Source organism: Clinocottus analis, unplaced genomic scaffold, assembly GCF_023055335.1.
Source record: "Clinocottus analis isolate CAN_PGR_092001 unplaced genomic scaffold, fCliAna1.0.p SCAF_10, whole genome shotgun sequence".
NCBI lineage: Eukaryota > Metazoa > Chordata > Actinopteri > Perciformes > Cottidae > Clinocottus > Clinocottus analis.
Window position 1 is genome coordinate 2,450,369 of NW_027175821.1, and position 14,149 is coordinate 2,464,517.

At 41.2% G+C, this 14,149-nt stretch overlaps 2 protein-coding genes across 2 annotated transcripts; both read right to left on the reverse strand.

The window, feature by feature from the left end:
• Positions 1 to 2,878: 2,878 nt before the first annotated feature.
• LOC137788937 (ZP domain-containing protein-like) lies at positions 2,879 to 7,515 on the reverse strand. The gene is made up of 10 exons (XM_068582131.1): positions 6,953 to 7,515; positions 6,363 to 6,504; positions 6,121 to 6,264; positions 5,987 to 6,046; positions 5,749 to 5,807; positions 5,167 to 5,351; positions 4,669 to 5,069; positions 4,153 to 4,252; positions 3,653 to 3,857; positions 2,879 to 3,550 (listed from the first exon to the last, which is right to left on the reverse strand). Exons 5-10 carry the CDS (start codon positions 5,783 to 5,785, stop codon positions 3,414 to 3,416), a joined length of 1,065 nt encoding a protein of 354 aa, XP_068438232.1. The 5' UTR covers positions 5,786 to 5,807; positions 5,987 to 6,046; positions 6,121 to 6,264; positions 6,363 to 6,504; positions 6,953 to 7,515; the 3' UTR covers positions 2,879 to 3,413.
• On the reverse strand, positions 6,979 to 9,969 carry LOC137794015 (uncharacterized). The gene is made up of 6 exons (XM_068590559.1): positions 9,827 to 9,969; positions 8,921 to 9,126; positions 8,616 to 8,756; positions 8,182 to 8,320; positions 7,378 to 8,096; positions 6,979 to 7,246 (listed from the first exon to the last, which is right to left on the reverse strand). Exons 1-6 carry the CDS (start codon positions 9,947 to 9,949, stop codon positions 6,979 to 6,981), a joined length of 1,596 nt encoding a protein of 531 aa, XP_068446660.1. The 5' UTR covers positions 9,950 to 9,969.
• Between the last annotated feature and the right edge of the window lie 4,180 nt (positions 9,970 to 14,149).

A 14,149-nucleotide genomic window follows, 5' to 3' on the forward strand; every position in this document is an offset into this window, starting at 1 on the left:
CATTACTCATGTACAGTGTCGGGCCGATTTTGTCGCTACGCCTTCAGTGGATCAGCTGTTCGGCGTGAGAAACATAAAGAAAAACAGAGGTGAAATCTGATTGAACAAAGAGTGTTAAGCAGAGCGCTTAAGCAGACAGCCGAGGCAGGAGGAAAAGAGAAGACATGAACTGGTGAGTGAGAAAATAAGCTAATAGGGGAAAAAAAAATCTTATACATGTAGTGTATTTGTGAAAAACAATTACATTATAAAATAACTTTAACTTTGTGAATCGGTTTAAGCCAGCAGAGAAGGCTTAGCGGGCCCTGACGGCCCACCACTCCTCCTGTATTAGCTGCTCTCCACCGGCTTCCTGTAAGATCAAGAATCATATTTAAAATCCTTCTCCTTACCTACAAAACTTTAACTGGTGATGCATCATATCATTTACCATCATATGACAAAAATGCAATTTATACAAGGACAAGCAAGTTCAATCGTCACTTGAAGCATACAAATACATTGTTTAAAATAATATGTGCGACTTAAAGGGAAACTGATGGAATTGGATCCAAACAAAAAGCCAGTAGTGTGTGAATGTGACCCTGGAGTACAGCAGTAGAACCTCTGCATCCTGCATCAAGATGAGCTATAATGATAGGACTATCATGAGGGAGGGGGGGGGGGGCTGTGGGGACCATAGTATCCAGCTGGTGAATCCCAAACATCTTTTTGGGAGAGATGTTTTGTAATATTAGCTCCTCTGATGAGAACATACTTACTGTTCTGCTGGTTGTTGAATGCTCAGAAATATGGACTTTGAGAACTCTTTCAGTGAGTCCTATACAGGCCATTCCACATATCAACATCTAGGAAACATTCATAAAGCTGCAACTCATGAACTGGTCACTACTCAACCTAGTATTGAAGAAATGCTTTGTTTGCGCACGGATGCTTGATATTCTAATGTTGTAACTGAATAAAGGTGGATCCCACTTCTGGGATGACGTGGAAGTTAAACAGGCGTGTTGTTGAAGTAGTTAAATGTTTTAACGTTCAAGTCCACAGGCATGGCTGTGAAAGGTATTTAAACAGACCTTTAGACTGAGATGCAACGAGGTAGAAGACACTTGTGGTGACTCCTCTTTGTCTCTTGGTGGAGGTTTTAGAGAACAGAAATAACTTTTATCTGATCTGTGGGTTTAAAAACTGATATGGACTGAAGTGGTTGTTGTGATGGGGTTGAATGGTGTGGCATTTCCAGGTGATATTCCAGTTGTAGAGTTCTGAGAGTCAGTGAATCCTGAGCCATGCGTCCTGTTGTGGTGACTGCTGTCCTTCTTCTGGTGGTGCTGATGTACATGTCGGACGCTGCATGTAAGAACCAAAGTGTCACTAAATATCTTTCTACACAGACACCTGGAACACTAAACTAACAGCACATTTTGTTTTCTGTGAAACAGGGACTCCTGAAGAAATGTGTCGGACCAAATATCCGGCCAATTATTGTAGAAAGGATCTCGGTCCAGGCTGGTTCCAGTTCGGTAATGACCGCTGTGTGAAGGCGTTACTCACACCAACTTTGAATTTTGTCAAGGCGATGGTAAGAAAGACGTGTCTTATTGAAGGTACACGTGTCTTATTGAATGTGGGCGTGTCATAGTGAAGGTGGGCATGTCTTATTGAAGGGAGACGTGTCTTATTGAAGGTGGGTGTGTCTTATTGAAAGCTTTTTGATATTTCATTGCGTTTTGGAGATATCGACCAATTAATCTTTTCTGGTCGTGTCTTTTTTTTTCAATACTCATAACTTAAAAATCATGTGGACGAATAACTCCAAATTTGCAGCATTTGCACACATTTCATTCAGTAATATACACAAAATATTTCGTGGAATTTAAACACTAGGGGGCGCTACAGTAATTTGGCCAATTGGGGCGTTTTTGTATTTTTTTTCAGCGTTTTCAACGTTTGTACTTTTACGAACTCATCCTACAATATTTGTGTGATCGACTTCAATTCTTTTCAAAAATGATCTCCAGACGCTCACGATAAAAAATTATCTCGCATTTCCTGTGAACAGCCCTGGCGTGTAGTGGACCCGAAGACACCGAAGACACACCCATTTTGTGCCGTTCGCTATGTTATAGACAGCTGTTGTAACTCCAAGGTACATCATGACAGATGCCCAAAAATTCTCATGCGTGATGCTGGTCCAGGTCTGAGTACATTTACATAAAGAAATGTTCGGATTGTCATAGCGCCACCTAATGGAAATTAGCCAAACGGCATCGGATTTATATGCAATCAACATGACATGGTCTACACTTCATGTAGAGAAACACTCCTTATTTAGTGGCTTGGGATGCTCAAAAACTCATGCAACTCCCTACACATGTTACATGTTTCCTTACTAAACAAGCTGTTGTATCTCCACTTGACTTCCTTCAATCTGCCCCAATCATGTCGTGCTTGCTGTAAGTCACGGCCTGAGGATATCGACAAGCCCAACCGACTCTATAATGATCAATCATTAGCTCATCATTAGCTTTTACATTTTTGCTTGTTCTTATCTCAGAACTCATCTAGAAAATAAGGTTGAAACACATGAGATGATGTCCTTGAATGGTTTGAACATCTCTGGGGTTGAAGCACAAGCTGCAGAAAGAACACAACAATAGTTTCTTTACAAATAAACCAGACGAAACTTCGCCAATAGCTATTTCCACGACTGAACAAGTTGGTTTGAATTCACCCTTTTATATTCTGATTCACTTCATTACCCCATACTTAATGGATTAATACCTATCCTATGACTAATAATATTCATATTTAATATCTCAATAGTTGTACAGTATGTGTATGACAAAGGTTTAGACAAATAAAGAAGACAAACAAAAATATTTGCTTATTTTTATTGATCTATAAGAGGAGACATATTACACTCATTTCCAGGTTCATACATATTTTGGGTTTGTCCTGGATCACCTTTACATGCTTTAAAGTTCAACAAAAATATATTTTCCCACTCCCACTGGCTTTGTTGACATGACAGCTTAATAAAATGAACCACTACTTTCTGTCTGTCAGGATTAAACCCGTATTTACCCTCTGAAACCTGCGTTACTAAATATGTGTGTATATCTCCATGGATTGAGAAAGTATTTTAAAAAAGATAGATGAAAATCTCCCTTTTTATAATAGGGGACCTTGAAGCAAGAGTATCATAAATGACTCAAGTCTAGTTGTAACAACCTCTTTGCACCGGAACAGATTTGTTCTCGTGAAGGTATATTTCCTCTAAAAGCTGTAGACATTCATGAAGATTAAAGTTCATAAGACACCCCAAAACTCGATATAAAATGGCAAACCCATCAAAAAACCTACATGTAGTAAAATGTGATCAACTGAGAGTTGATATTCAGCGTGTCGCCTCAGCTCTCAAATGTGGACAAAGGTTGGTATTTGACCTTTGACACTTTGGCCTTGTACATGATCACTGCACTGATCATGCCAACAGCTGCAAGAAGACATCCAGCGATGAATACCAGGTTCAGGTTCAGGTGCATCGCTGGAGGAAAGAGAAGCAGAATTATACATTTGTTCTGGTCCAAAGTGGAGCTCAAACAAGTGAGGTGTGCTGGTAATAAATGAAGCCTCTCTGTTTTCACACCTGAGCTTTCGTTGATCTCCGCTGATCTCTTCAGGCGCAGAGGACCCTGGGAAACGAAGTGCCTTGAACTCTGAGTTACGACCTCTCTCTTTCTACGGTGATGAGTCGCCCAGCTGCTCGGCATCGTGGAGTTGATGCATCCCTGCGAGCACCTGGTGTCGGGGCTCCCTGCTTCACACATCAGGACATTGCAGCTGATGTACACCTGAATGCAACAGAGCACGCTGTCATGACTTCAGCAGACGGACTCTTACAGTGGAGAGCAGCGCTCGGGTCAGATCCAGTATGGAGCCGACAGTCAGTGAGGTCCGAGTCCTCAAGTCCTCTAATAAAGTTGCAGGAATTCAACCTCTTTTTCACATGGCCGCACATGCCTTTGCACCTGTCCACTTCATCAAGTGTGCATTGATTATCACTTAGTAAAACTAGCCGGATAAATATTCATTGAAGCACTTAGAGATTCCCCAGAGACATCAACAGTCTCCTGATCAAGTCTTTACCTGATTATGCAGGCCAATGAACTTGAAGGCCTCCATGCAGAACCTGAACTGTCTCGGGTGGGAGGGGGAATGTGTCTGTACGGTCGGATCCACGATACACCTAGTCAGAGCAAAACAAAGCAGAACAATGAGACATTTTGCCTTTGGTACTCTATACCTTTTAATGGATGCTGTTAGAGGGGCAGAGGTATTGTTCTACTGTAGGTATTTACATGAGGAGGAAAGGTTCTATAGAGCTTGTGCAAAAGATAAAGTCAGTGAGACATCAACTTCCCCATCCTGACATGGTCATATGACATAAAAGACCCTCTAAACTAAGAGGAGATAATCATCTGCAAAGTAAAACACAAGACAGAGAGACATTTCATTTCCATCTATGAATCCACCGTCTACAAATCGATCATCTGTCATTCACACCTTAAGGGGAATTTACTTACAGACTTCTCACATGACAGAAAACCACAACTCTTTACGAATACTCTGTCATGTCCTCTATTGCCACTAGGTGGTGCCTACCCGTTCTCAATGATGGAGTAGGTTTGCTGGTAGTTTTTGTTGTCGTATGGAGTAGCTCTGCAGGACTCCACAAACAGCACGGTGTTGTTGATGGAGGAGGTTGCCTCTATCTGCATGTAGATCCTCTTCCCTAGTTCATACACCAGTGGGTATGACTTTGGATCCACCATGGTTTGGTACTGGTTGTTGGGATAGAACTCAAACTGGTAGGTGAACGTGCCGAAGCCCCGGTCCCAAACTGTGACCTTTTTCCTGTGTGCCGTGAAGCTCAGCGTCACGTTTCCACGTTTGGGGTACTGGCAGTAGAACTGCACCTCCAGCAGGTGTTTCCTGGTGATCACGTCGGTTAAGTTGTCAAACGTGGTGATTTCATTCTTGAACCTAAGGTAATCATCGTCTTCCTGCAGATGAAATGGTCATATAGTCATTACCCATCCAGATAAAGGCAACACCATTAACCGAGAGAAGAGCACAGCCGGTAACAAAACCCTGCTTTACCTCGATCTCAGTGCCACAACTGTTGAGGGGGATGACAGCGAAGACGTGAGTGCTGTTGGACTGCATTCTGCAGGCGATATTGGTGGCGTCATTAAGCCGCAAATGGTCCTCTTGGAGTCCAGGGAATGAAGCTTTCTCGACCTGGACTGTCATTGTGGACTCGGTGCAGATCACATTGGAATTAACTAGAGGAAGAGATTTTTAAAAATAGACATTATACCCTCTGGTATTCCACTTATGTACAAGCGCCAGTTAGGAGAAATTTGCTGAAGAAATTCAGCAAACACAGGGAAGAAGAAGACTGCAAGCTAGTACACATTGATGTAAACAATTCGAGATTTTAAATATTTTCTATTTACACTAAGCAAGTCATTTATATATAATGATGGCTCTGTACTTAGTTTGGCAGGAAGGTTTACCAAATCATAGCTCTTTATGGAAGTACATGTCTTCAAAACTCTAACGTTCACCAGCCGTGCTGCCAATATTTGGCCCTTTAACTTAGAGTTTAGCATCTGATGTAGGTGAAAATATCCACCATTACAGCAGTAGTTGTACAACAAAACATTAAAATAGACTCACTTTGCTTCTTCCGAACTTCTACCAGTACACATCTCATCTCGGACTGATAGATGCCAGACCTGAGGAGCATTGATGAACACTGATTTAATTCCTGTTTCAGTTTGGCTGATATGACATTATATTTTGTACCTTTAAGAGAAGACTTAATCTCGATGTGTGATCTCTTGTGTTCATGAGTGAAATCTATTTAAAAACACATTTTAAGTCATGTTAAGAAAAACAGAGAGATGTTACTTACTGTGAAGATGGTGTGTTGTGGTGGTGATGATGATGGTTTGTGGTAGCAGTTACAGCAGATCTGAATAAAAGTGTTACAAAGTCAAATCAAGGCACACGGTACACAAATGCCCTCATCAGGAGCCCAAAGCTTACCCGGTCACCGCTTCAACAGCAAAGCAAATCGGGAAAAAATCTCCCAGGTCATCTTCGAGAGGCGTCCAGCGGATGACGAACTCCCCATGTGTGTTCCTTTGCTTGGAGACATTTAGTGGGCCACTGATGATAATATCATGTATCCTGTGTGAAAACAAAACACGGAAACCAGAGATGTATTGACTCGACTCTGTATTGCAGATGATATCAATTCATCACTGATCACGTTGGTCCTCACTCACGTTGCGTATGCCGCTTGTGCTTTGACTACGATCTCCACTTCTTTGCTGACCTCTGCTTGGATTCGGGCTCCATTTAAAGGTGTTGGGTCCAGAAACTTTGGCAAGTAGAGTCCCTCCTGACACGAGGGAGCAGGTGGGTCCACTGGAGTTAAAAAAAGAAGATTCATTTACTTTCCAAAGTGCAATAAGTAACTAATACTGAAAACTGTCACTTTGCTGCTGTCTGTGGATCAAAAAATGGTTGCTCCTTTTCATCAAAGGATAATTTTCTGCTGTCTGTAGCTGTTCATGTTGTTCATGAAAAGTTGATGTTTTAAGGACACATGTTTTAACAGGACAGACACATTCATTGAGGTAAACAAATTACACAGGCAATGTTTTACTGAATAAATAAAATGTAGGATTCTAAAGCTGGTTTCCAGTCAAATTTTTCTCAGGGACTTTAAGATTTCTATAAGTAATGGCTTCTGCCGTGTGTAACATCTCATGAAATTGTTGCCAGAGCTGCAACATGAACACAGTGAAGGCCTTTTATTTAGTTTGTGTGGTTTGGATCATTGAAAATGTTGTCGCACAAAATAAATACTCACCAAGAAAGGAGAACTGCAACGGTAGTTTACTGAGTGGAGTAGTGTTGGAATGCGAGTTTGTTGTTGATGGTGCTGTGGTGGTTGATGGTGCGGTGGTGGTTGATGGTGCTGTGGTGGTTGTTGCTGCTGCGGTGGTGGTTGTTGCTGCGGTGGTTGATGGTGCTGTGGTGGTTGTTGCTGCTGCGGTGGTGGTTGTTGCTGCGGTGGTGGTTGATGGTGCTGTGGTGGTTGATGGTGCTGTGGTGGTTGTTGGTGCTGCGGTGGTGGTTGTTGGTGCTGCGGTGGTGGTTGTTGCTGCGGTGGTGGTTGTTGGTGCTGCGGTGGTGGTTGTTGGTGCTGCGGTGGTGGTTGTTGTTGCTGCGGTGGTGGTTGTTGGTGCTGCGGTGGTGGTTGTTGGGTATGGTGTGGTTGTTTGAGTATTATACCACCACCACGATCCTGTGGTGGTTGTTGGTGCTGCGGTGGTGGTTGTTGGTGCTGCGGTGGTGGTTGTTGGTGCTGCGGTGGTGGTTGTTGGTGCTGCGGTGGTGGTTGTTGGTGCTGCGGTGGTGGTTGTTGGGTATGGTGTGGTTGTTTGAGTGTTGGTGGTTGTTGGTGCTGCGGTGGTGGTTGTTGGTGCTGCGGTGGTGGTTGTTGGGTATGGTGTGGTTGTTTGAGTGTTATACCACCACCACGATCCTGTGGTGGTTGTTGGTGCTGCGGTGGTGGTTGTTGGTGCTGCGGTGGTGGTTGTTGGTGCTGCGGTGGTGGTTGTTGGTGCTGCGGTGGTGGTTGTTGGTGCTGCGGTGGTGGTTGTTGGTGCTGCGGTGGTGGTTGTTGGGTATGGTGTGGTTGTTTGAGTGTTATACCACCACCACGATCCTGTGGTGGTTGTTGGTGCTGCGGTGGTGGTTGTTGGTGCTGCAGTGGTGGTTGTTGGTGCTGCGGTGGTGGTTGTTGGGTATGGTGTGGTTGACTGAGTACTATACCACCATGGGTATGTTACATATCTTTTATGCCTCACACCCAATGGGGCCCTGGCGGATTGGGATCCATCAGTGTAGGCCAGAGTGATGGGCCTTTGTGGGAAGTCTTCCACCATCAACTCAAATCCAAAAACTCTGGGGTCGGCTGTGGAGTTTTGGTAGTGTAATGTGCAAGAGCCCTGACAATGTGAACATTTAAGGTTAAGTGAGGCAAAGCATTAGTGAGGTATTACAATGTATTAGGAAATAGATATTTCAACTTACCTGATCTAAGACAAAGCCTTGAGGTTGGCGACACGAGCCACACTCTACATTTGGTATATTTCCATATCTGCATCGAACTTTGTCGCCATCAGGATCAAAGGACATCAGCTTGTATGTCCGTGGGCAGTTCTGGGGAACTCTTGAGTAGACACATTAACATGTGTTAGTAACAATCTACCATGCAAAGAATCCTTAACACACGAGCATCAAATCAGCAGAGACACAAACATGCACGTCTGGATAGCTAGACAAATGCAAGAAGTAATATAAAACTAGTGGCATGCTGGTAGAGGTGTAGTAGGGTTTATAACATGTGACATAATAAATACAATCTTAATTTAAAAGGCAGAATACAATGTTTTACTTTAGTTTAGCTTTTCCCAACAGAAAAATGTTGTAAAAACTACATGTCATACAAACTGCAGGAGACTCACCTGAGTAAAGGTAGAATGGCAATGTCTGGTGATCTGTTTGGTTTTCCAGTGTCAGATCTTCTTCCCAAATCCAGTGAAGTCAGTAGTCTCCAATTAGAACTAGATGAGTCACGCTTTGGGATCCAACAGCAGCTTGCAGCCCTGGTATGTGCATCAATCAAAAGACACTCTTGAAGCGCTGGAGTGAACAATGGCTTCTCTTCACGATGAGCCCAACAAATACGACTGTCGGCTCCACGCATTTGACTCAATACACATGAAGTGCAGCGGCATTGATACGATTTCAGAGGGAAATTAAAACTCACCTTATTTGAAAAGGTTTGTCACTCGCGAGGTTTCTTGTGCTGACGGTTTCAGTTTCACACCATTGTCTGTTGTATTTTGGTGCATTGGTGCTCCTGTCAATTACACCTCTCTGAGCTCTGCGGACATAGCCACAATTTCCTTGGAAACAACTCCAATAGAGGGAGTTCTGACACCCATCAAAGGTGTCTCTGTTGCGAATCTCCACCTGTGGAAGAAATCTACAGTCAGAGACGGTTGCTCTACTGGAGCTAAGGACATTTTCATGAATTACATTCATGTATTTTGTAAACACATCAGTTATTTGACTCTTATTAAGCCATTTTAAGAAAGATGTTCAACAAGAAATTAAAGTCTGAACAATTAATGTCCCATTTTTAGATATAATTAAATTGTATAAAAAATCATTAACAAATTGCAATATGTCATTGGATCTTAAATTTAGAAAATCAAGCTTTCATGCATTTTTGTACTTTTTAGTGAAATCATTATTCTTTAGAGCGAGGCTCAAGTTCATGTCTTTCAGCCACAACATTCTTCTTTTTACCTAAACAAGTTATAGATCATATATTAATCAATGAAAAGTAATCTTAAATCATTGAATGTGTTTACATGAAACTAGTGTATGAACCTTAAATATGAGAGAAAATTCAAAACACGAGAGCAAAATATAACCTCTCAGTAAGAATGAAAGCAGGAATCAGAAGTATATATATATATATATATACTAGAAAAAACTTGTATATATTTTCTTATCAAAGCATTTAAACTCAATTAAAATAACAGCAGCAATTATTATAAAGGAATGAAATAAGCGTTTCCCAGAACATGACAAACCCCAGGGGAAACATATTCACACATCATCTGTAATGCTCGGTGCATATCACATCAAAAGTTGCATCTCTCACCCGTAATGTTCCATCGGGGTTCTTTCCTTTGTAGCTGTAGCTCGTGGATCCCCCAAAGTAATGCGATGCAGCCGCCAGAGAGACCAGGAGCAGCTGAAGCAGGAGCACTGATGTGGAAGCCATGACGCCCTCAACTCACCTGTCTGGAGGTTCTCTGCCACTCTCATCCACCTGCAGCATCATTATATACGCTCACCGACAGGCCGGCCAGACGATGGCCATGCCCTCAAGGTTAATGGCGTGTACGCCATATGCCGGAATAGGCTGCAGAACTGGTTTCACAGCATCTTCTGGTGTCAACACCTGCAACAGTGCCAAGTTGGATCACAATGAGACATCCCTGATGCCAGCATGCTGGCTGCCTGTTCTGAGTTCGAAAAGATAGTTTCGACCTGACGTGGTTGCACAACCCAATGGTATCCAACAACAACGATTCAATAATACAGCATCATTTAACCCTAAATCATAAACACCCATAAACACATCGAGATTATATATATATATATATATATATATATATATATATATATATATATATATATATATATATATTTATATATATATTATTCCTCTTACATGTGTGCTATAAATTAATCTACATGGATTTGGTGTGAGTTGCAGTTGTAGAAATTATCTGTTGAAATGTCTGCCTTCGCTCCAATATCATGAAACAACATGATAGTCAATTTGTGATGGTCAATAAATAAAACGTATTGAAAAAGCTCTCCGAGGAGCCACAAGAGAGGGTGCACGAGAGCAATTAAGGACTCATTAAGGATTTTATACTAATGTGTGTAGCAGATCATTTTAACTCTTTTGAGTAAATAATTTTGGCACCTATTGTATTCCAGTCATACAATAAGTGATAATGATCGAAGATGTTCTTTCATTGTTCCTCCTCCAGACTGGTTAGACGTCCAAAAGCACCTGGTGACATTCTCCTTTCCAGAGTGGAAGGTTTGGTGAGCTCAGCTGAACGGTATGTCCTGTCACCCGATGATAGAGTGGAGCATCAACTGACAGTGAGAGTGAGAGAAAGCGATAGAAATTTGTAAACAAAAACAACAACATATTTTCTCTTTAGTTCCACAATTTTCACTCTTGATACACCATTGATGGCTAGAAACATAGAAAATACTGTGCTTGTGGTACAATTGCGGAATCTAACAAATGCTGTACTTTTGCCAACAACCAGTGACACTCACACACAGCAAGCTGTCAGCTGATCAACAGTCAGTCTTAGAACATTGGTTTATGATTTCAATACGATAAGAATTAAGCCCTTTGGCAAATATTATTCAAAATCATAGGGGGTTGGGGCTACTTATGTCTCAGGGATAAAACTTCACTCATGGTTTAAATAACTATTTCATTGCCAAACTGTATGCTGGGTAAAGCTCGGCCACTCTGTCTCTTCCTGTGTGGGTGGGTTTTACCCAGAATGCAGTTCGGTGGTGTAATTCTTTTATAAAGTGCTATCCCTGAGACGTAAGTAGTTCAGACCACGAAACATAAAACCGTTTCACATGCACATCTACATTCCCCTGGGTTCTGAGTGCTCTAGGATGCTGTGAAGCAACCCGGAGCAGATGCCAGCAACTTTTCACATTTCCTTGTTGCGAGTGGAAAATTAGTGAGCTCAGCTGAATGGTATGCCGTGTGACTGATGAAACAAAGGGTTATTTATTAAAGTGCAAATGGGTTTTCCAATCACTACCTTTTACGGGAACCATCCATGCACACGCACATATGTTTTTTGTTCTTTGAGTGGTTGTTCATTTGTTTAGTTTATTTTTTAGTTTAGTTTAGTTTTCACACCCAATGTTCCCTTGAGACGATGCCTGAGAAATTTGCTGAAGTTTGCTCGCGAGCTGCGTACTGTAAACATCTGCTGCAAATCACCTGCAGCCACGGCTATGAGGAGCTGCACCTGCCCCTCGAACCAAGAACATGTAGTGTTACCTTTTATGCCACTATATACTTCTACTACTTGTTCAAGGGAGATATTGTTATTTTTACTCCACTATTTGACATCACGTCACGTTACAGATTAACAAAAAATAAAATAAAATCATATGATCAATTTAAAAAATATGACGCTGTTTTACAAATTGAACTATTCAGAAGTGTGTATTTAAAATGTGCCGAAATGAAGTGGCATCGCTGCTTTTAGTTATAGTTATGTTTCTCCATAACTATATATATATATATATATATATAGATAGATATATATATATATATTTATATATATATATATAAATATATATATATATATATATATATATATATATATATATATATAGTTTTGTTTCTACATATCTATATAGACATAGTTTTGTTTCTACTCTTCTGAAAAATTCAATTTGTAAGACAGCGTCATATTTTCTAAATTCATCATAAGTTTTGTTTTATGTGTGTGACAAGTGTCAGTAACTTTAAAACATTCTTGCTTGTTACGGGAAGACAAATCTCAAAGTCTTACTGTAAGTGTAACTTATATAATCTGAAAGTTTATATACTTTTAGATTCGTCTTCCCGTAAATTGAAGTAGCTGCTAATAATATATGATATATATAATTGAGACACTTTCAGATTCGTCTTCCCGTAAATTGAAGTAGCTTTACAACATTCTTGCTTGTCACATTAAGAAAAGGAATGAGCACAACAATGACAACTGTATCTCTAGTGCTATTATGCTGCTCTAATAAGCAACCATCAGCAGGCTGAAATAACACCAGAGCGCTCTCACCAAACGGCATAGCAATGATGTCATTCAAAGCGCAATAACAACCTCATTACATCTGCGTTCATATGCTTCGTGTTGAGTTATTTTGAAGTTGCATTATTGATTTCTTTGTTTCTTATGTTTTTTCCACACCTAAGGGATTTTGTTGCCTTAACTGTGGCTGGGAAACATGATTGATGCTTTTACTGCTTGAAATGGGCAATGACGATCCCCCTAAATAGTGGAGAGGAAGAGGAAGAAAGTGGAAGGAAGAAAATAATGTGGAGGAAGGCAGGGAGGAAGCGGTTGAGGAGTGGTCCTGCTCCTGAAACCCTGCTAAATAGCTTCAAAAGAATATCCTGCATGCCGTCACATTGCAGGATAACGATGCTCATGTGACACTAAAGAATGCCGCCCAGCAACATTGTTGCTGGGCGGCAACATTGTTGCAACATTGTTGCTGGGCGGAGACATTGTTTCTTTTTCACAGTCCCACTACTGCTATTGGTCTGCAGGCCAAAACTAAATTACTTTCTAATAAAGTAACGTTGCTTTGTAGATCTCATCGACTTTCATTGGTATTCCGGCCACTCCCTTCTGGTCTCACAAACCAAAGCTGAAGATCAGAACCAACCCAGTTAAAAAGTAATTTATCCCGAAGAACGTATAGTACTATATTACCCCACTAGAGAGCTTAGAGTACCATCTTACCCCACTAGAGAACCCATAGTACCATATTACCCCACTAAAGAATGTATAGTACCATATTACCCCACTAGAGAGCTTATAGCACCATATTACCCCACTAGAGAGCTTATAGTATCATATTACCCCACTAGAGAGCTTATAGTACCATATTACCCCACTAGAGAGCTTATAGTACCATATTACCCCACTAGAGAGCTTATAGTACCATATTACCCCACTAGAGAGCTTATAGCACCATATTACCCCACTAGAGAGCTTATAGTACCATATTACCCCACTAGAGAGCTTATAGTACCATATTACCCCACTAGAGAGCTTATAGTATCATCTTGCCCCAATAGAGAACTCATAGTACCATATTGAATGAATGAATGAAAAGTACTTTATTAATCCCCAAGGAGCAATTACTAGAGAGCTTATAGTACCATATTACCCCACTAGAGAGCTCAAGAAAAGACACTTTCATGACCCCTGGTGGATGATGATTAAAGTAGCTCAAGAAAACAGTCCAGATGAGTATGAAGGAAGGTGCTGCATTTAAACCTCACTGAACCTCTTCATGTCACACTGATTTAAAATACTGAGTCAGATTGGGAAGTCCATCCTGTATCTCTGATACCAGAGTATTTAATGTCTGTATGTCTGCAACAAAGCAGGGGTCACCAATAGGAAGACCGGATCCGGTCCTAGATCTGTTGTATCTGAACCCTGAACCCTGAACCCTGAACCTAAAACCCAGAGATAATTCAGAATTTGATGGAGCGCTTCTATTTAAATTGGCGCAGCTTTTCTAGCCTTCACGGCACTCGTTCATCAAGAAACACACACACAACTACGCACATGTAAATCTTCTCATGTGACGCTACTCAGATAATCAAATGTAATTATTC